This window comes from Lagopus muta, chromosome 2, assembly GCF_023343835.1.
Source record: "Lagopus muta isolate bLagMut1 chromosome 2, bLagMut1 primary, whole genome shotgun sequence".
In the NCBI taxonomy this organism is placed as follows: Eukaryota; Metazoa; Chordata; class Aves; order Galliformes; family Phasianidae; genus Lagopus; species Lagopus muta.
In genome coordinates, this window is record NC_064434.1 from 68294064 (window position 1) to 68316525 (window position 22462).

General features: G+C 35.1%; 1 protein-coding gene across 21 annotated transcripts in view; it reads left to right on the forward strand.

Annotated features, from left to right (window-relative positions):
• Nucleotides 1-22462, forward strand: part of AFDN (afadin, adherens junction formation factor) — a 112888-nt gene that overhangs the window by 36972 nt on the left and 53454 nt on the right. For 17 of the 21 annotated variants that reach the window (XR_007374840.1, XM_048934976.1, XM_048934987.1 and 14 more), the window contains exons 4-13: nt 368-531; nt 1811-1971; nt 2974-3131; nt 8775-8886; nt 9294-9461; nt 11192-11236; nt 16830-16924; nt 17128-17390; nt 19161-19230; nt 21325-21443. Coding sequence is in view for 20 of the 21 variants with exons in the window: in XM_048934976.1 (XP_048790933.1) it covers nt 368-531; nt 1811-1971; nt 2974-3131; nt 8775-8886; nt 9294-9461; nt 11192-11236; nt 16830-16924; nt 17128-17390; nt 19161-19230; nt 21325-21443 (1355 nt within the window). In the remaining variant the exon portion in view is untranslated. The remainder of the gene's footprint in view (nt 1-367; nt 532-1810; nt 1972-2973; nt 3132-8774; nt 8887-9293; nt 9462-11191; nt 11237-16829; nt 16925-17127; nt 17391-19160; nt 19231-21324; nt 21444-22462) is intronic. The other 4 variants (XM_048934982.1, XM_048934984.1, XM_048934992.1 and 1 more) reach the window with 1 other exon arrangement.

The following is a 22462-nucleotide window of genomic DNA, read 5'->3' on the forward strand; positions in this document are numbered from 1 at the left end:
AACACAGTGGTATTGGAAAACAAAGGTATAACATTGTCTGGTGAAATAGATTTTACTGGTAGGTGGAAGTTTCGGTTATCTTTGAGGCCAAGTAGACAGTAGGTAGTATTCAAGTAAAATTCTGTTGCTTGGGTATGCTTCCTTTGTACAAGGTATTTAATCAGTTCATACTTGCTTTGGAATGTGAGATTATTTTGGCCTTTTATGTTATCCCTGTGGGTATTAGTCCCAGAATACTTGCCTGGGGTATTTTTTTCCATATTAGTAATACTATATCTTAATCAGACTTACTTGGGAAATTAAAATCAATAATAACACTTAATTAGACTAAAAATGATGGAAGTTGTTTTAAACTGATTTATTTCAGAAGGCTCAGAGTAATGGCCCTGAAAAACAAGAAAAAGAAGGAGTAATACAGAATTTCAAACGAACTCTCTCAAAAAAAGAAAAGAAAGAAAAGAAGAGGCGTGAAAAAGAGGCACTGCGGCAAGCATCAGATAAAGATGATCGACTTCTTCATGGGGATGATATGTAAGTGTTGTAAACATTACATATGTCAGTTCATACAACCCGCATAATTCTTTGAAGGATTTATTATCTCTACCAAATAAATCCATTTTATTCATTTAGCAGTGGTTGACATAGGTATTTTATTATCATAAACAAAATAAACGATGGCAATATTTGTGGCTTGTATGTTCATTTTTGGCATAAAGCTTACTTTTTTTATAGGAACCTTAATGCTTGTGCAAAAATTGACACATACTTGTTGACTTGGACTTTTTTTGTTTTTGAGCATTTACTCTAGTTTGCTTCTGTTCCCTTCTCTGTTCTGTCTTTTGACAGGAAAGTAGTTCTTGTAGGTACTGCATTTGACTTATCACCTGGCTACAGGCCGGTTTGTTTTGGCTTTTTTTTTGTGTTTGTTTTTGAGGTCAGGATTGTTTTTCTTTTGTGTAGTACTGCTCTGTATGGACATGTTTGCACCGTTCTTCACGTCAGTATTGGGCTTTCCAATTCTGTACAGTTGCTTAGCTTAATCTTATTTTTAAGAAATTAATGTACTATTGTATTTAAGTACACGAGCAGAAGTAAAATCATGAGCTACAAGCATGTACTAATTCTTCTTCAACATGACTTGCAAGATTTGTAACTCACAAGTTAAGGGTGTTACGTAAAGTTCCTTTTCTCCATCTTTTTTTTTTTTTTTTTTTTTTTTTTTGTAAGAGGTAGAAAACCCTTTTTCTTTCTTGAAAGGTAGCATTCATCAGTACTTACATTGGTTGCTGATTATCTCATGTTCTTAAACAGTCCTAGTCCTAGAAGAAGTGCTGTTAGAATAGAAACCATCTAATAACTCAAATAATCTCTTATACGTATGGATTCCACTTGCCTTTTATGAAGTGATGGGGTTATCTATATACATAGATTGCTCTGAAAGTAACGCTTCCTACTTGCTTCCAGAGAAACTAGAATAGATACAAAGAGAACAGTAGCACTATTTGATAGTGTTTTGTAGCTGAGAATGTGTTCCATTTTCTAACGTGACCCACCTTCTCTTCATACATCCTTCCATGTCAGACACCTTTTTGTCGGACTGCCCTTCTGCTGCCATCTGTTGCACGGCAACAAAATGTAACAGAATATTGGTGAGAAGGTTCAACCTCTACTATGATACCAGCAGCCATCCACCTCTGATGTAATGGGGCAACGTAATGTAATAGGAGACATTATTTCAGAGCAACCTTCATGTATATATTTTCAGGTACTAATGACAATTTTTCTCTCTTCGTTTAAATTAATTTGGCAGTGAGAATTCTCGCCTTGCAGCTGAGGTTTACAAAGATATGCCTGAGACCAGCTTCACCCGCACAATATCTAATCCTGAGGTGGTTATGAAACGACGGCGGCAACAAAAACTAGAGAAGAGAATGCAGGAATTTCGCAGTTCTGATGGCAGACCAGACTCAGGTGTGTAGACTACTTTTAGCTAAATTTGTGTTAATCTGTTAATTGAGTGAATATTTTTAAGGCCAGCAGCTCCTGTGAGTTTGACTTCAATTAACCTTAAAGTACAAATAGATACTGGAGATAGTAATAGTTAAGTATGGTGTAATGGAACAGATGATTCATAGAGGTAAAACTCCATAGGAGTGTGCTCTATGACTAGTGTGAGTTAGGGGCAAGTTGTTGGGAGAGAGTATGCTTGTTGATCTTACTAACAGTACTGAACAAGGACAGAATTAGATTTATGAATGTTACAAATCAGAGAAGCATTCTGAAATGAATATGATTCATTTTGCTATGAACAATTTCAGTAATCAGCAGTGCAATCAGTGGCACAAATGCAAGATGACAAGGAATATTTGTTCGGATCTGCCCAAAGGGTTCTCTGTTAGATCTTTTGGATCACATATTATAACATTTGGATCACAGTGATCAAATATTTCCTGTTGTTTATGTGAATATAAAGAAAACAGTAGTTGTATAGATACCATCATTACATGCAAGACAAATGGAGCAATTTTAGTAGTATTCTATCCACAGAAGAGTAGTGAAGAGTGAGTAGAGGTATAGAAAACACTACTTACAAGAGGAGTCTGAAATCAGCTTTTCAAAGAGAGGAGAGAGTCTCAGAGATCAGTGCAATCTGGCTGTTAAGGTGGGAGAGGTTAGTTTGTCATCCAGTTGTTTTCACTATTTCATTTTGATGTCGCTAAGAGTGGTAATGATGGTGAAGTGTAGGGTGAAAAGCTTTCTTGGAGAATACAACATCACTGGAGGCTTTTACCTGTGGTCAAAATACATTTTGAGGATTTTGTGTAACCTGCCTTGTATTAGTGTGTTGCCTGAATGATTTCTGAAGAAGTTCTTTTTTAGATTCTGTTAGAAATACAGTAAATTACCATCTTTTATTTTTGTTCTTATTTTTCTGTTCTGTGGTAGCAATGTTAATTGAATTTTGTTTCCAAGGTGGGACGCTGAGAATTTATGCGGACAGTTTAAAACCAAATATACCATACAAGACAATCCTGTTGTCAACTACAGATACTGCAGACTTTGCAGTTATTGAAGCACTGGAGAAATATGGCTTGGAGAAGGAAAATCCCAAGGATTATTGTATTGCTCGTGTAAGTGAAGTTACTATGTCATAATTCTTCTCATGTTTCATATTTTACAGTTGTCGTTACAAGTGGCTTAAAATTGAATGGAAAGACCTTGGTAGTTCAACAGCTATCTTTAAAAAAAAAAAAAAAAAGTTTAACAGCACTAGGAGTTCTTTTTTAAAGATTTTTTTCCAGATAAAATCTCATTTTAAAATATTGCTTGATACACAGGTAAACATTAATAATGAAAGTAACATGTTTTTGTATTTGATACTGTGGCCTGATGCCACAAAATGTACTTATACTTCACAGTTGTATAAAATAATAGTTGATCCTGCAAAGACCGAAATTCATGCTGTTTGTGCATAAGCTATCATGGAATAATAGAATGGCTTGGGACCTCAAGGATTGTTAAGTTCCAACCTCCCTGCCACAGGCAAGGCTGCCAGCCACTGGATCAAGCACTAAACTAAATTGCCCAGGGCCCCCTGCAACCTGGCCTTAAACACCTCCAGGGACGGGGCATCGGCAGTCTCTCTGGACAACTTGTTCCTGCACCTCACCTCTCTCAATAAAAAACTTCTCCCTGACATCTAATCTAAATCTTCCCTGCTTTAGTTTAAAACCATTCCACTTGTGTCCTATCACTATCTACCCCTGTAAAAAATTAATTCCCCTCATATTTATAAACTTTCTATGAGGTCTTCCTACATCCTTCTGTTCATCCTTCAGGCTGAACAAGCCCTATTCCCTTGAATAAGTAAGTCTGCTTAGAGTCAGAACTGCTTAGTCCAAACTCCATTATTAAAGGTTCTTTATGCCTTTCATTGTTGGCTTACCCTCATTATATATCAGAAAAGATGAAACGTTTAACTAAAATTTGCACTTTCAGAATGTAATTATTTTAGGAGTTCTAAATGAATTTTATAGAATCACTCTTTCTGCTAGGTACAGCTGTATAAAAAGGGCTCATGGACAGTACAGATTAAAAATTATAAACTTCTGTCCACATTAACTTCTGAAAGAGAATGGCGTGATATGAAAATGTTCATTAACCTGTAACTGTGATCTCAACTATTAGAGTTAATTTACATTAAGATTTTAAATACTCATTTTATTATTGTAAGGGTTTTTTTTTAAGTAATAGTTACAGCACTTTTTTTAATGACACATCACATTTTAAAAGCGATTCTCAGTTTTGTCTCTGAAGTATTTTCTATGTGTAGTCCTATGTATGCTTATTATCTTAATACTGTCTATCTATTAATAAAATTAATGATTCTCAGTCATCAGTGCTGTAAAATAGGCTTCTGAATTGACATTCTAGTTTTTCTGGTGTTTTGAGAGATTGTAGCTTGCAGCAGAAACATTTTAACTTTCTTCAGAATTTGAAAAATGTTTTGCATTGAACTGTTTTGTTCAGAACCAGAGGGTGTTATGATGTATTAAGAAATATTTATGATTCAGAGAATTTATTGAGGTGATTACATGCTTCTATACCAGGGAAATATTTGCAAGTTACTGCTGTAATAATGACATTCCCCTCTTATACCTCCCCTTGTTCTTCAGTCTTGTGTGTAGTTGTTTAATGTAGAAAATAGTCCATGCAGTGTTGCACTGATGCTGAGAAACATTAACCAAGTCTTTGCTCTGAAATAAGTTGCTTTAACTTAATTTTCAGGAAAGCACATTTGTAGAATACTACCTTTTGAGGGATGCCTCTTCTTTATATTGTAAATTTCTATAATTAAATAACTTCTCTGTTCACATTTTAAATATGAGTGGTATTCATTGACTAACAGCCAATCTTTTTAAATGCCTTTCAAGTGCAGAAAGCCTTACTGTTTTGCTCATCAGAAGTCATTGGCTAAAACCTGTTCAGCCTTTCTGAGTGCCTCTGTTCATTAAGGTTTTTCAAATACGATTCTTGCTTTTTACTGAAGTTGAGTATTTTTAGATTAACTTAACTTAAAAATCTATCTTTTTTTTCCTCCCACATACTCTATGAATTTGCTTTCCTTGCTGGAAATATAAAAACATCCTACATCCAGCCTGATAATTTTTTCAACATTGCTTCTTTTTTTGGAAACCTACAGTACATCAGTAAATAGGTTTCATGGCAGCTTAGCAGAACTTCACTGAAGAACCAGTGGCAGGGCTTCTTCCCTTACTTAGTATTTAAAATACTTCATTGTATTTTGGGGAAAACAGATCTTTCTTGTACATGTTACTTTTTTTAACTTTATAAGTTTAAAGCAGTGTGCAGTAGAACTGGATAACTTCATTTTCCTATTGGGAAATGTTGGGATTGTAAATGCTTTGTTTGGGCAGCAGGTGACAAGTCTTACAAGAAGATTGAAGCAGTTCACATTTATTTAACTATTAAAATAGATGTTAAATTACATCACAAGACCTTTGTAAGGCTGCATAATTACGTGTAATCAAGTGCACTCACTTGTGAAGTTTCAGTTGAAACATGAAAATTGTAAGGTTTGTTTCTGTTAGTGCCTACCATTGACAACTTCTGCTGTAAACAGTTATTTCCTGTTAGTTGCTTTCTTTCATATTCCACTTTGTTGTATTTCATGCTGGATCTCTATGCCCAATTCTGAAGTTTTTCCATGTCATCAAGTAAATGCAAGTCTGTTCTGGTATATATTGTTTGTTTCAGTACACTTGGTTTGTGTTTCCCTGCATAATATGAGGTTCACCGCACATGTCTCAAGATGTCAAATTAATTAGACAGTCTTCCATGCTACCTGTGTATATTCACTTAGGGCATAAGGCATGAGGCATGCAGCAAACCAGTTAACTCCTGGAATCTTGATTAGACCTTTGTCTTAGCATGCTGCGATTCATAATTACTTGAGGATAAGATGTAAACTTCTTGTAATGTCAAACAAAAACATGCAGTTTATGGTAAATAGGACTTTCGTTTGTTTTTGTTTTTTTTCTTTTTACAGAAACAGACATGAAATACTTGAGGTTTTTTGTTTTGTTTCTAACAAGCTCCGTTGTGTTTTTGGTTTTGTTTTTTTGAGGGACACAGGCAGAACCTCTGTTCCTAACTTGCAAGGAGAATTTTAAATGAATTAAAATTCACAGTAGATATAAGGGGTTTGTTTGCTTAATTATTTATTCACTTAAAGCAGAAATGGTGGAGGAACTTATAGAAGAGCTGTCCTAGTACTGTTTGGTTGGTTTGTTTTATTTGATACTTTTGATAAGGCTAGATTTAATAACTTTTTCTGTAGCTAAATTTGACCCTTACTTATCACAGGGATTTAAGTGTTCAAGTTTTACCTTCTGTTATTGGTTGATCACAGAAAGCGCCTTGCAAGGATAAGTTTTAAGATGCTGTATTTAGAATTTTTAGCCTGAATTTTCTGTGTGGTTCATTGCTTTTTTGAATCAATAAATGTAGGTTGGAGTGAATTTCTGATATGCATGCCTATGAATGCCATTATAAGGAAACAGAGTATATTCTTCCTGATCTACTATGTTGTTTTTTGTTGTTGTTGTTTCAGTTTGTGGTTTGTTAGTTGCTAAGACATGATCTCAGCTAGTTTTTACCCATCTCGAGTTCCTACTATATTACAGAAAGCAGGGGAATGTGCAAACCTGATTCATTAAAGGGTGTTTAACAGCACCTTCTGTTTTTCAGTATGAAAGCAAAGGCAAAAAACCAAAATCATAGTGTAAACCTATTCTATGTGTTTCCATTATTCTAAAATGTGGGAAAATCAGCCTTGTGGGAGATGGAGGCAGTATTCAAATAAAGCATGGGTGAGATGGTTTCTAAAATTGCTTTGTGATTAGGAGCTTCCTGTCCTGTTAAGGTCAGTTGAAGTGTTGTGTGTCTTTGCTGTAGGTTAGGTCACACACCTTTTTTTAGTCAAGGAATGTCTGAGTTTATCAGCTCACGCTTCTCATGAGATGGAAGTAATAGTAACTGACTGGAAAGACGAGGAGATTGCTGCCTTTGTGACCATTTCTCTTCAACTTCTCCGTTTTACTATTGCTGCTGTTAGTTAAGCCAGGAATGCCACAGTATATGTTAGTACAAGTTCCAAGGCAGAATAAACATCAGGGTCACGTTGTAGCCCTTGTGTTTTTATCTCTCACCTTTCCTCTAATTTCAGAGCATTTGGATTTTCTTTGGTTTCCTCTCCAATCTGTATTGTTCAGCCCTTGAGTAAGCAAAATTTTGGTGTGTGGTTTCTATTTAATGCTTGATCTGGAGAGGTTTGTGCTTTTAAAATAGTTGTTGTACAAAGCTTGAAATAGAGTCTTTCTTGAATAGCTGATTCAAATTATCCTGTAAGTATAATCAGTTTTGAAATCTGGGATGTGAAGTAGAAGAGAGTGGTTTGGCAAGATAAGATTTGAGTTTAGATGTATTTCTGTTTCCTTTTGGTTTATAAATTATAGTATTTTCCTGAATTCATAGTATCTTGTCTATTTGAAAATCTAATTAAAGATAATGTAATTAGATCTATGTTTAGCCAGGTTTTGCATAGAAAAGCTTTTAGGGAAAAACCAATGACTCAATTAAATACTTGTGATCTTAAACATACTTATTTCCTGCTTGGAAGAAGATGAAAGGAAGTTTGAGGTGTGTCTGTGGGAACTTTGTTAACACTGCAGTGGGTGTGGAGAGGAGGTGACAAATAAGAGTTAGAAGCCTATGGAGGGCTGCAGCATGGTTGTGTGCACCAGTCAGTATGTGCCTTAATTTTGGAAGGCGTTGCCTAGGTCATAGTTCAGAGATAGAAACAATGTGGAGTAGTTCATTTGAAATAAACTTCCTATGGATTTAAATAACGTTAGGATCACAAATGAGGTAGTAAAAGCTTTGTGACTTTTAAAATGTTATTATTTATTATTTAAATTCAGACATGAGTGATTTATATTTGATTTAGAGGCTAGTCACGCTGTAATCCTGGCTGTTGCTGTTTTTATGCTTTACTGCTTTGGGAAGCAGTAATGTGAACGTGTATGAAATAGTCAGTAATGTCTCCTTTCGAGTCAAAACAAATGAATCAAGGTTTTCCCCTTTCTCAGCCTCATAAGAGTATAGCTATAAAAAGTGTGAGTGCTTTGAGGTTGGTTCCCAAAGTATGCTTATTTTAGGTTCCTCCTCAAAGCTAGACAGCATGAAGCCTCAGCCAGATGCTCTAGTTTTGCACTTACTCTCCTGCTATAGACAAGGTGGAGGTTAAGTGTGACAGGGATGCAAATGGTATTACAGTGTTTTCTTTGCCAACTTGTCTTGCTGTTTCTAAAGATGCTTACATATTGCTTTAACAGAATGGCTTTAGCAAAATGAAAGGATGATTCCAGTGTGTAAGATGGTGAAAGAAACTGCAGTTCTTTCTTTCAACTATCCTTTCACTGATGTTTCACTTTCACTTTCTTGATTGTTGGAAATTGAAATAATTTTGTTTGCTGGAGGTTGACCTTATCTAGTTTAAGTGTAACCAGCTTTCCCTTGTTTTTAAATTTGTCTGGTATTCTGGGAAGTGTGGTTAACCACAAGTTAGAAGAAACCTTGGAAAGCAGAATGCATTTCAAGTTTCTTAATTCACTTGTTTTATCTGTTGTTTTATATATATAGAGAGAGGTGTCCAATAACACCTCTGAAAACTTGCATTTGTTCTTTTCTAGGTCATTCTGCCTCCTGGTGCTCAGCACTCTGATGATAAAGGTGCTAAAGAAACTATTCTGGATGATGATGAGTGTCCACTTCAGATATTCAGGGAATGGCCTAGTGATAAAGGTATGCTGGAAAAGCTTTAGGAGGTTTTTTGTGCATTGAGTATTGTAAGCTATGTTTGTGAATGCCTGTAAAGCAGGAAATTGGAACATCTGTTTTTGAAGTGTTTTGTTTTCAGGCATTTTTAAAACTAGGTGCCTTTAGTTATTTACCACTTCATTCAGTACTGATTATAATACTGCATCCTTAGGCAGTAGAAGTATTATACATTTCATCCTGAAGTTTTCAAATTATCCACCATGGAGAGGTATTAATCTTTGGAACAGTCTTAACTTACAAGTAACTACATAAATGTCAGGAACATAGTAACCTGAAAGTAATCCTATAGAAGACTTATAAAGTGATATATATTAGAAGTGTGCTTTTTCACTGATAGTGAGACTCAATGGGTGTATAATGCTGTGTTTTAGGAATACTAGTCTTTCAGTTGAAAAGGCGGCCTCCTGATTATGTCCCAAAGAAATCCAAGAAAATAGCTGATGGAAAGCCATTAAAGGGGAAGGAGAGAGTTGACGGGTCTGGCTACGGCTCTTGCCTTCCTCCTGAGAAACTACCATACCTGGTAGAACTAAGTCCAGGTAAGAATTCTGCTTATCTAGTAATTTAGGTTATATTTAGATGATATTTAGCCATATAATTTTTTTTTCTACAAATAAGACTTCCATTGAAAACACAAGTCTGATGTTGAGAGTATAAGCGAGCATCACTTCAGTTGTCTTCTCCTGTCAGATTCTGAATTTAAAATATCTAGAGGTAGCTGCTTCATGTTGCTATTATACTGGGATAAAAGAATACGATAAGAGAGAAATGTTTGACTAAAACTTCATTAGTTTGGTTTCAAATGTGTATCCCCATTCCTTCAGTTCTCACCTTCCTTTGGATTTGGGGGTTTAAAACTTGGTAATTAGTAGAACAGTTTAATACAACGGCCTTTGATTTTAAAATGAGTAGGACTCTTTACCTCATGATGTACTATATTCACTGGTTCTTCTGGAGGACTAAGTACACTGAGGCCTTTCAAACTAAGTGTAGATATTCTTGGGAGATTAAAAATATACATATGTATACCATTTTCAAAACAATATCTATCTAAATCCTACTTCTTATTGCAAAGTATGGCTGTTTGGAGGAAGGAGGAAAAGAAAAAACAGGAAAGCTTTTCTTAACTCTGTTTTATCTTCAGAAGTATATTGCAGCATACCTTAGAAGTTGTATTTGACAGTGCCATATGTTAAATTTTGATTTTAAAAAATCATGTTCTTGTCCTAAAACTCATTCAGTAAATGTTTTTCAGGCTGTGTGTAAACTTCAGATCACTAGCAAGGCTGTGCTTTAGTTTAGACTTCATTGCAACTCTTTTGGCTTCTTTGTCATTGACAATTTTATGACATAGGAATATCTGAGGGAGCTTGTTTGTTTATAACACACCAAATTTTAAAACACATGCAATTTCTTATTCTCATTTCTGTCATTTTCATGTTTAAAGATCAGGATGTAGAATTTAAATATTTACGTGGTGTAGCTATCTGCCACTCCTTTTATTAACACCTCTAACTAGGATGTGTTCTGATATCTAAACCAGGTGATGTACAGATTGAGGTCTGGTTACTTACCTTTCAAGTAGCAAGGTTGAAATCCTTTCTTTAAAAAGAGATACTCTAACACTTTGTATGTGTTCTGATTATAGTCAAATAGTGTTGGTTCTTTTGTTTGTTTTATAGAAAGGTGAATTTAACAGTATGCAGTTAAATATGTTGAATATATTTTGTCTTGCATTCTGTGGGCTGAAGTTAGATTAACCTATGTTTTGGTGGTCTTTTTTTTTTTTTTTTTTTTAATAGTACTTCTATTGTTATTGTTCTCTAAACTGTTACTCTTCATCGAGCCTAGTTGCTTTTGTATTAAAATGCTGCCTTGGCAGTGGAGTGAAACATCTGTTTACTGAGAAAGGAAAAGCAATCTGAAATGACACAGGTGGCAAGGCTACCCACTGAGCCTTTGCACAGTGCCTGTGGGACTGACCTATTGTTCAGTTTTTCTTCTAACAGCTTGTTGTTGCTTTCCTAAACAATAATAGGAGTTGTTTTATTCAGTAGCTTTGTAGAACTGATGTCTTTATATACTATGCAGTTTCTAAAGTTGAATGAGTTAAATGCACTTCATCCTTATAAAGTGGTAAGCGTTGTCTGGCTACAGTTTTCATCCTTTCCTGTCTTTTCTTTTCCTGCCCTCTTCCGCATGTTCTGCATGGTATCTGTCTGCTGCTGCTGCCTTCACCTGGGTCCTCTGCATGTGTTTCTAACCCCAGGGAGAAGGAATCACTTTGCCTACTACAACTATCACGCTTATGAAGGTAACGCTATATTTAATACTGTTCTCTCATTAGTCACTAAAAACATCGTTCGCTGTGAAACTTTTGTTTCTTTTGGACATATGAAAGGCTGTCTTGATTCTTACTAATTTTTTTTTTTTTTTCCCAAGGGACCATTTCTGTGAAGTAGCTATCTTGCTTGTCAGCTACAATTTAATTGTTCTTGGTGAATAGATATCTAATAGGTCATGAATGTGCTACTATCTGAAGAGCTCAACCTTCTAGCTAAGATTAACAAGTTTTGTAGGATGATCTACAAACAGTATTGTGGTAGGAAGAAATCATTCTTTGATTCATCTGCTTGCAGAATTCACAGTTAATTGTGTTTGGTAAATGTCAAGAAACTTAACTGTGCTACTCAATGTTTGATGCATTGAAGATGTCATCACAAATGATTTTTGTTATGGGAAATAGCATTTGGCCGCTAGAAAATGATTTCAGTTTCTGCTTTGTAGTGTTCCGTAACATCCCTTTGTATATCTAATTGCAATCTTACATTGTTGTCTAACAGTAACAGCGTACATCAAAGAGATTTGGGCATACTTAGCAGAAGTCTTAAGTTTTATCTTTAGTATTTGATAATCTAATCTACCAATCATTATGGCATTTGATTCTACTTTGATTCTCTCTCCATTTAAGTGTAATGTGCGGATGTGTTCTTGTCTATTTGGCTAAAACAGGATATAAAACCACTTGCTTCTTACATCAGGAGTCAAAGTACTGAAATTTCTAGCAAAGTGTGATTTCCTTTAATATCATTTTTTAACATCCATTTCCTTATTTTATTTTGTAGACTCCTAGTCTACAAAATAGTATATAGGTTGTGAAAAAGAGTTCTTAGTATTCTAGAGCCTCTCTCTGCAGAACAATGTATTTCACAATATATATATATGATATACTTGTGTATATTACAGAAGTAACTCGACGAAGCTATGATGGAAATGTACTTCCATCAGAGCATTGGTTCTGTTCTTACAGAACAATCTGGTAGACTTCAGTTCCACATCCTGTGCAATGACACTAATTCGTTATGTTTGCTACTGGAAGCATATCTTATTTTTCCATTTCTGCACAGTTGCTTATATTGCTGATTGGTTTCTAGGACTTTCATAGGCTGAAGATCAGATTCAGCACCGTGAGATAGATGCAGTTCAGTAGCTTGTGACTGTAAATATGGTAGTCAGCAGTTGTCTCTGTATTCTCAGTCTTGCAAGTGAACCAGTAAGCTGAGATGAGTCTGATAGTAACAGAAATAGACTGAAGTGAGATATGACAGTATTGCAAATAGGTGTTACTCTCTAGGTGATCATATAATCATGAAATAGTTTTAGTTGGAAAAGGCATTAAGATCATCAGTGATTATGACTGCTGATGAATTCAAAGTTATTATCTTCAGTTGTTCAATCAATCCTTAAAGTTTGAGGAAAAATGACAAAAATACATTTTCGTGGTAGTCTGTAAGATTTATCCTGCTAGTCTAAAATAAAAATCATAAAGGGTTAAAAATAAAAATAAAAACCAGACATCTGAAACCTTTCTTCCTGCCTCATTACATAAAAGCAACCATGAATTGTAGAGTTGAGAGTAATGGGAGAGTAATGGGAGATATAACAATTAAGAAAGATGATTTACTAAAAGTTGGTGAAGATTAAAAGCCTTGGCCAAAGCAATTTCCCCAGCCAAACTTCTTTTCAAGAACAGAACTGCAGTATCATGGTAACACTTTTCCACGTTAGTTTGAAGAAGCTTATTTGTCTGCCACATTCCTCACTGAATCTTTCTTTACCACAGATGTCTGCTATTGGCTCTTTCTGTTAGCAGTGCATATCTTGTCTGAAATTCAGTAGGAGACTTTATCTTTTGACTTTGATATTTCTAATCTGTCAATCCCATTTTTTTTTTTTCTTTTTCAATTGTCTTAAGTGCTAACTTAGACTTCTATAGTAACCCAAGAAGGAAATCTCCTACTATCTAAACTATAGTAGGAGATTTCCTTCTTGGGTTACTATAGAAATGCAAGCTTAAACTGCATTTTAAGTAAATAGGCACAATGCCTGTGGAGGTGTTTTTGTTCAACTTGGGACTCATTTAAATATTTCCTATTTTCTGATTTACATTGTTTTGTTTAGTCAGATTTCAAGTAGATACTTTTTATTTCACTGAATAATTTCAACTGCTGGATCAGCAAAATCAAATTGAAACCATCTCCAAAGTTGTGTAAGATTCACCCTCTAGTTGTGAATTACTGCAGTATAAAGCAATATCTATGAAGGGAGGCCTTTTCTGTCTTTCTATTGCATAAAAGCGTATATTTATGTTAAGAATTCCTGAGTTAATTTACTACAAGTGATTGTTCAGTTCTGCTCACTGCACATTTTTATGGCACTATTTGAAGTGCAGTATTGAATATTAACTGCATAAAGCAAACCATGAAAGCTGTATTAGAGAGTGATAGCACCACAGTTTGAACAGATTTTGTATAAACAATTTCACTAGTGAGTATAAGTGTAGTTCATGATGCATCTTATTGTACAGTGTACTTTGAAGTATTTTTTAATAACCCTTTTCTGTAAGTCACCGATTTGTGCATTGTCTTTGGAATTGAGATCTCCTTTCCAATTGAGGATTAACTTCTGAAATAAAAGTTTTCAACCTGTGATAGGCAATATACACAGATGTGTATATTTCTATGCACGTGTACTTCCATATGGGGGAGAAAACAACTTCTGAAACACACTTCAAATGCCAACTGCACTAAATGGATTTGAAGCCTAGTAGTGTTACTGGGTAAAACTTTGTTAGGCAGATAAGTTTAACATATGGTTAAGTCAGTGCTTCATTTCTCATCCTCAGTTCTTCAGCTTGTGTCTGGGAGGCAGATGTTACTATTCAATTTTTTAAACTTAAAACCAAAATAATAAAAAAACAACCAACTAAGACCACTAGATGTTTCATGCACCTATTTAGCTCTGCTTGTGTTGTTTAGTCATGGATGTCATAAGTAGGATACTGGCCATCCAGGCCACGTGTTTCCTTACGCATACATATAACATGAACAGGTTTTGGATAGGATTCATACATTTTCTTTATACCTTTTGTTTCTTTTCTAGTATTGTTTATTAATGCCCATCTTCCCGAGAACTTTGACCTTTCGAATTTCTGTATTAAAAGGAAATAATTATTCTGTTAGATACAAAACCTTGTACTATTATTTTTACTGCACAACTTCTGTATCTTAAGACATATGACTTAAATCATGTGCATCTCCTTTTCAAATGAGCAGAAGTGTTGAAGTTTGAACCTTAGAGGCTAACAACAGCCTTCTTGGACTTTGGTCATTTGGGCTTTGCGACAGATAGGGCAGAAATGCAGCCTGCTGTATTGTGTTCTGAGGAATGCATTCCGCTCAACATTTAGATGAGCATCTAGCTGTCAAAAATCAGGAAATACAGGACTTTGCGTGACTGCATACAGCAATTTTCCTTCCTTCTACATGCCTCCCCTGCCCCAGAGCAAAATGGTCTTTTTTTTTTTTTTTTAGAGACATTTCTTCCTTTATAGAACTTAGGATAATTCTCTTCAAAGTTTATTCTAAGCTGAGTCTTCTGGATGACAGTTCTTTAAAACTAGAATGTGGGTAGAGGGAGAAAATGTGAGTTTTGGATTATGTAATAAATAAATGAAAGAGACTCTAGGTTTTGATATGTGGGTTTTGGGAAGACACAGTAACAAGACTTGGGGCTAAGCAGCCAAATGAATTCAGTTGTGTATTATAAGACTGCATTCGATGGTGTTGAAGGTGCAGATGTATAATCTCTGAGTAGCATTGTTAAGTAATTTTAAAATGCCCACCGTTTGAATTGCTGAAGATAGTGTTAGTATTACCATGTTTAGTGTACAGTCTTACTGGATGCATGTTTGTAGATTTAAATATTGGGTATAAAAAGAGTTTTAACCCTGTACCTTTTTTAAAAAAAAAAAAAGTTTAGAGAGCTGACCGCTCTCAGTGTTCAATATTATTTTCTTGATGGATGATGACATGCTACTATTTTATGGCAGTGATTCTAAATTTGTTCAGTAATGGGAGGCTACTGTTGTGTCAGCATGTAAGTTTGATATTTAGAATGCTACTCTGTGAACTGCCTGTTGTCTTGATGTCCCACTAACATCACAACACCCAGAAGTATATTGCTAGGAGCACCTATTACACTTCCACCTGTATCCATACAATTTAAAGCCATATTGATGACTCATTCCCCTCCTGTTCACTTCAGGTGTTCTGTTTCTGTTTTGTATTTTCATCCTGTTGCTTTACTTTCTTTGTATCTTCTGCTTTTATCAATGTTCTTAACTGTTACGTTTTAACTGTTGTTGACTGTTACTGGTTTAAATGTTTTGCATTGAAGGATGATTCAGTTGCTTCATAGAATAAGTGAAATTTTACAGTTAAATTGCGTATGTTCTTTTTGTAATAAACAATGCTGGGAGCTAAAAATCAGATTTATGGAGGTTCTGTTTATATTGATTTTCATTTAAAATTTGAAAATGGCTAGCATCCTTCAGAAAGCAGTATTGCTGTGTGGGCCATAGTTTTAATAATACTCTCTGATATTTTGGAGGGATTACTGTAAACCATTCTTTATGTCCACTGTTAAGTAAGTCTTTTCTGCAGCCTTCTTTTTGCATCCTCCGCTTGGAGGAAAACAGTATGAATGAAGTCAGAAGTAACAGTATTCGTCTAGTATCTGAAGTATTTTCTGAGAAGTGGGAAGGATTTACTTATATGTCAAAATCCATCTGTGTTAGCCTGTGAAGACAACAACTAAATCCTATGCAGCGTCTTGTGTATCCCGCTATGTTTTGATTTATTTGGTGAATGTATACTTGGGGAGAATGTGAGGAGGAAGACAAACTTTATCTTCGACCACATTTTCTTTTGAGGTGAAAATATGAATCAATAGGACAAGGCTCAGGAGTGCTACAGACCAGTATATCAAGACTAAAGCTGTCGTAGACTTAAAAACAAACGAAAAGTTTAAGATTTTCATTTCACATTACCCTATTTTGATATTTTGTGAATAGGAAACAATTCAGCATGTCACTTCTTGGTAGTAGATATTGCTGATAGTCTGTGCTCTTACTGAAAACTGTAAATATTCTTACTACAGTAATATACAGATTTTTTTCCAGTTATTTTCAAAGTAGTTTTAAACCATATTTATATACATGAAATCTTAAGAGGTTGACAAAAATTGTATTACTTCAACTATCAAGGAAATATACAAGGCTTTTCAAAGTATGTTCAGAACAGTAATTTCTGATTACTTTGCTCTTTGTACTTGCAGATAACAGCACTTTGTTGCCAGTGCCCTGTTTACTTTTCCTGTTTTTAGGCTCTGATGAACAACTTAAAATTACACAACAAATCTTGAATGAATATCACTCACATTTTTGTTGTTCTTTTTCTTTTTTTTTTTTATTCATGAATACTGTTACTCTTAAGTTTCTGGAAGACAATTATTGTGCATTTGAGCTTAAATAACTTGCAAATTAATATTTGTCATTTGTTCCACAGATGGTTCTGACTCCAGAGATAAACCAAAGCTTTATCGTCTACAATTAAGTGTCACTGAAGTTGGAACTGAAAAATTTGATGACAATTCCATTCAGGTATGGAGAAAAAGCAGACACAGATGTCAGACTGAGAGTTGGAGCACCTCTCCTGTGAGGAAAAGCTGAGGGTGTTGGGTTTGTTTAGCAAACTAAGTTATGTTACTAGTCTACAAATAGGCTGCGCTGTAGCTCCATCCTACTATTTTAATTTTGGAAGCTGTATATGTAATTTATTTCATGTTAATGGTTTCTGTTTGTAGTTATTTGGTCCAGGAATTCAGCCTCATCATTGTGATCTCACTAATATGGATGGAGTTGTTACTGTAACCCCAAGAAACATTGATGCGGAAACATACGTAGAAGGTCAGCGTATTTCAGAAACCACTATGCTGCAAAGTGGAATGAAGGTTCAGTTTGGGTCATCTCATGTGTTTAAGTTTGTGGATCCCACTCAGGACCATATTATCCCTAAAAGACCTATTGATGCAAGCCTTATGGTCAAAGGTCCAAGGCACAAAGCTGGGTGAGTACAGTAATGAGCCCTGGAAAAACAAAGGATGAGAGTGTTATAAATGGCAGTTGATTAGAGCATGAGTTTAAATGAGTTCCAAGTAACTGCTTTTAAATATTAACCATGTAACTGCTATTTCAATACTTGAGCTCCACCTTGTGATTTTTTTTAGGATTAGCAGGCATCTGTCTCAATATGAAAATGATTGAGGAGGCAAATGTTTCAAAATGCCAACCATTTTTACAGTGTGATTACTTGTGTCCCAGTTTCTGTGTTGCAAGGACTAACAGTACAGAAGGGCATCTTACTGTTTCTCTACATTCATCTTTTTAATAAGTGCATAATGAAAATATTGGTTATGATTTTAGTGACTTGTGTTCACTTCATTGGCTATAGTAATGGTTAGTAGAAACAATATCAAACTGTATGGCATGAAATAAACATGTCATATTCATCCTGTCAAGATCAAAATGAAACTACTATGATAGTGTGCAGTCATTTAGAAATAAAAAAATAATAATAATAATTAAAAAAAAAAAAAAAAAAAAAAAAAACATTGGAGGTGTTTTTCCTGTTCTTTATAAGGAGTGAAACATAAGCCATTCATCCATTCTGAAGTCCAAGAAAATTACAGTGAGTTTTTGGAAGTTAATACGTGGAATGTACCAAGCATTCTGAAATTTGGAAATAAAATCGATTTCCTTAAAAAGAGAGTGCCAGGATGTCCAGTGATTTGCTTCTTCCTGGCTATGGGAAGGCAGTCCTTTGCCTAAGATGTTCTAAAATTTTCCTGATTGTAAATGAAAGAAGTCTATATATATCTTCAGTCATGCCATTTGTTAGAACAGGTTGGACTGCAAGGTACCCTCAGGCACACCCAAATCTTAGCTCCTTCTGTGGGCAGGGTTGCTCTCCAATTAGATCTGGCTGCACAGGGCCCCATCCAATCTGGCCTTGAACACTTTGAGGGATGGTGTATGGACAACTTCTCTGGGCAGCCTCACCTTCCTCTGAATAAAGAATTTCCTCCTAATATTTAATTTAAATCTCTTCTTGTTTAAAACCATTCCCATTTGTGCTGTCACTGTCTGCTCGTGTAAAAAGCCAGTCTTCCTCTTTTTGAAATGCTTCCAGTAAGTACTGAAAGCTTGTGAAATAAAGCTCAGTTCAGGGCAGGATATAGGAGACGACTCCAGACAGACTTCCAGGCATTTAACAGTAATGTGATACTTCTGCTAAAATCTTAAATTTCCTCCGCATCTAGCCTGCAGATCAATAAACAAAGCACTGTATTACTCCAGTCTACTTTGTGTGGACTGTGAAATCTCTGCCTAAGGGATATTGCAGCTTGAACAATCAAATATTTTTACAATCTTTGTTCTTTAGCATAAGCAGGTAATAAAATGTACTACTGTGGTTTTATGAATGGCGTACAGTATTAGTTTTTAATAGATATGATGCTGAGCATCCAGGTAAAAACGTGCAGCAAATCTACTGCAGTGAATATATAACACACAGAAAATATTTCAGTGGCTTTTCTTTTTCTCACTTAATCAGGAAGAAATGTAACTAAAAGTCTGTTTTGTCAGATAAAATGATCTGTGTAAGTTCTTGTAATGTTCTTACATAAAGAATACAGTGATACAGTGTTTTTAAAAGTGATGTGAACAAGTATCACAGTATACCTCTTTTAATTCTAATTTATCAATTTTAGCTACTCTATCTCTTGCTATTTCCTTACTCATATAATTTCTAAGAAGTGCTTCAAATGTTGTCTTTTAGAGCCGTTCAGGAAACTACCTTTGATCTGGAGGGAGATGTTCACAGCGGAACGGCATTACCAGCAAGCAAGGTATCATATTATAAATCAATAATAAATAATGAAACTTCATGTTAGGTCAAAATTATATTATCAGTAGTATTTGAGAAAGTGCTGCCTGTCATTCTTCCTCAGCCATTTACTCTTTTGATTGGTTAATTATCATGCACACTTATTTATTTATTTCTTCTCCACAGTACCATTTTGTTTTTCAAATAGGGATTTGGCATGCATTCTGTGCCAAGAATAATAACTTTTTTTCTTCTCTTAGAAAGGGAAACTGCTCAAGCCTGGAATAATCTGATTAACCAGAGGACATGTGGGTAGAGATAAATCCATGTTAGAAATGTTTTATTAACATCTCATATATGTAACCTGTGACTGTAGCATTTGTTACAGGGCAAATAAGTGTTCTGTATGAAACGTGAAAGTGTTCAATGTTACGTTTAACTGGGCTTTTAAAATTTAATGGATATGACTGTTGATTTCAATAGAGCTCTTATACACACTGATCAAAGAAACAGTCTCTGCAGTCATAGTTATAAACATTTTATGAGGTGATCATCTCTTTTTTCTTTCTTTTTACATTGTCTTTCTGTTAATACATGCTGTGCCAAAGTTGCGTTTTCCAAGAGTAAACAAACCGAGTAAAATGACACAATAGTTTATGTCTGCTCCAATTGCATTGACACAGATGAAAGGCAAGATTATTTCAGCAGTATGGAATATAGCAGTCCTCACAGAAAGGACTTTTTTTGTTTGTTTTATTACTGCCATTATCAGATTGAAATACTTGTAAAGAAACTTAGTGGTATGACAGTGCAGGTATTAATAATACTCTGATAGCTTTTACATATACTTGTTTGTCACAGATTTTTTTTTTTCTGTCACAGCTTTCCAATTCAGTTTTTCTCCTTTGTAGCTTTGTAGCTTTGACTGTGGTGGTACTTTCTTGCATCTCAGATGCTTTTGAGGAAAGAAGGGGGGAAAAAAAACCAAACAAACAAACAAAAAAAAAACCAATGTGAAATACTAAAATATCTCAAAATTGCTCAGAATTGGGGTTTCTGACATGCACAATACTAAATAACAGGTCTCATATTCTTTTTAAGTTCACAGGAGAAATACCTTAGCGAACCTGTAGAGCTTGGGGAGATTGAATGGTTTTGAACTGTCAGGCAGATTTTCAAACTGTACCTCTTTTAAATTGCTGGAGTATTGCTGGTTTTCCAACAGTTGCTCTTAAGACTGTTTTTATTTGGAATTGGAGCAGTGATCAATGTCGTTGTAGTTCTTTGAGACTTAGTTATGAAAAAGTCATTTACAGTTCGACATGGCAGTACTGAAAAAAATAATGTTCAAACTCTTGTTTAAATCCTCATGGTTTTGATCAGTTTTTTCTTGATTCCAATTATGTAGTTGTGGGAATTTCTTAGAAAATGCAGAAGCCCTTCATACTTTGTTGATACTTGTTTTTAATTGTTTGTACTGAAAAATAATTGCTAAAACTTTCACTGCTTGAAGCAGTGTTTTTATTCCTCCTCCTGATAGGATTTGACATGTAATTGGAAAGCATAAATTAAAATCTTTCTCAGCACTGAATAAAATGAACTTATATGTAAAACTCACATGATTTGAGTTGTCCCTTCTTATCCTGGAAAATTATATGCTGTCTGCCAGATCAGATTTTTCTGTAAGGAAAGGAGAAGCTATGTCATGGATCAGTAGTGTAAACACCTGGAGCTATAGTCAAAACAGAGATAGGGGAATATAACTAGTTTTAAATCTGTAAATACGTTTAATTTTGTTGATGAGAACTATCTTTGTATTGATAGCTGTGAAACTTTTAATTAAAGATATTCAAGTTTTATTTATATTGTGACAGTACATTAACAAAAAGCTGCTTCTAGCTGGCCATCAGGATCTTTTGATTTGCAGGTGTGCCTATCTGTGTTTTTGACAAGAATACCTTACTGAGTTACTGTATTGTGTGCTGCATTCTGCTTCTCTGTTTTGCCATCACTTCTCAAAGCCTCGTAATGGCACTTTGTTTCCATAGTGCCAAGCATGAATACTGACTAATACTAAGTCCACATGCTAAACACCTGTCCCACTGTTCTGAATTAGAGCACCAGCAGGCTTGATGGTGACAGAACATCATCAGCATCCAGCACAGCCGAGCGAGGAATGGTGAAGCCCATGATAAGAATAGAGCAGCAGCAAGATTATCGCAGACAGGAAAGCAGGTAGGAAATGTATGATGTGTTACTTCTCATAATGGGTAATACTGCATGAGCAGTGTTAAAGAGTAATATTACCTCATACCATGCTTATTAGAGGAAGCAGACCCTAAGTAATATTCTGTACTCTTCTGAGGCATACCCTAACTAGACTTTCAGGCCATTTTAGCTCAGTGAAATTCATTTCCATACAGTCTGTAGAGTGTTCTATGAAAGAAGTAGGTACCTCAAGGGTACCTCAAATGTATCTGGTAGCAAAGTAGCGTAGCAAGTTGGTTTATATTGTGTCACAGAGTTGTTGTAACTTAAATTTCTTATTGCAAAACTTGGTGTTTCTCTTGTATGTGTTTAGGAAACACAGAAAATGATAGCTTAATTGAAGGAAAACCTTAATGGAGCTAAAGTAAATAGATTATTGTATCTATTTCTAGTAGAAAGCTGCCCATGGTGTTATATGTGGTTAAAATGATTATTACATGCCAAAATTCTTAAGCTTCTCTGTTCTTTCCTAAAAATATGCCTAACTTCAGAAAATAGCCCAATTTTTTTTTTTTTTTTTTTTTTGTGTGAGGAATGAATCATATGCTTAACGTTCCTAGACACTAGAAAGACAGATTTTGTTTGTTTGTTATCCTCAACGAATTCTTTAACAGATATTGGTTAGAAAGAAAACTTCAGTCATCTTAACTGAAGAAATAGTTCTGGGGCTGTCAGAAGGACTTTTGTGTCTTTGTTGCATAGCAACAGCTGTATGTGGTTAGAGGTTCAATTTTTACTTGTTACCTTGCCAGAAGAAAGAGGACAAATAAGTTGACTAAGTTCATGTCCGTGTTGGATGGTATTAAAGGTAGCAAAGTACAGTATTTTTGTAACAGGGCTGGTTCTCCAGGTGAAGCCTCATTCACTTTCTTTCATGTGTCAGTGAATAATCTGTTATTTGAATCCTGTCAACAGCAGATAGCAAACTGATCCTATCAGTCAGCCATATAGTGCAAAACAGGACATTCATCAATAATGCAAACTCC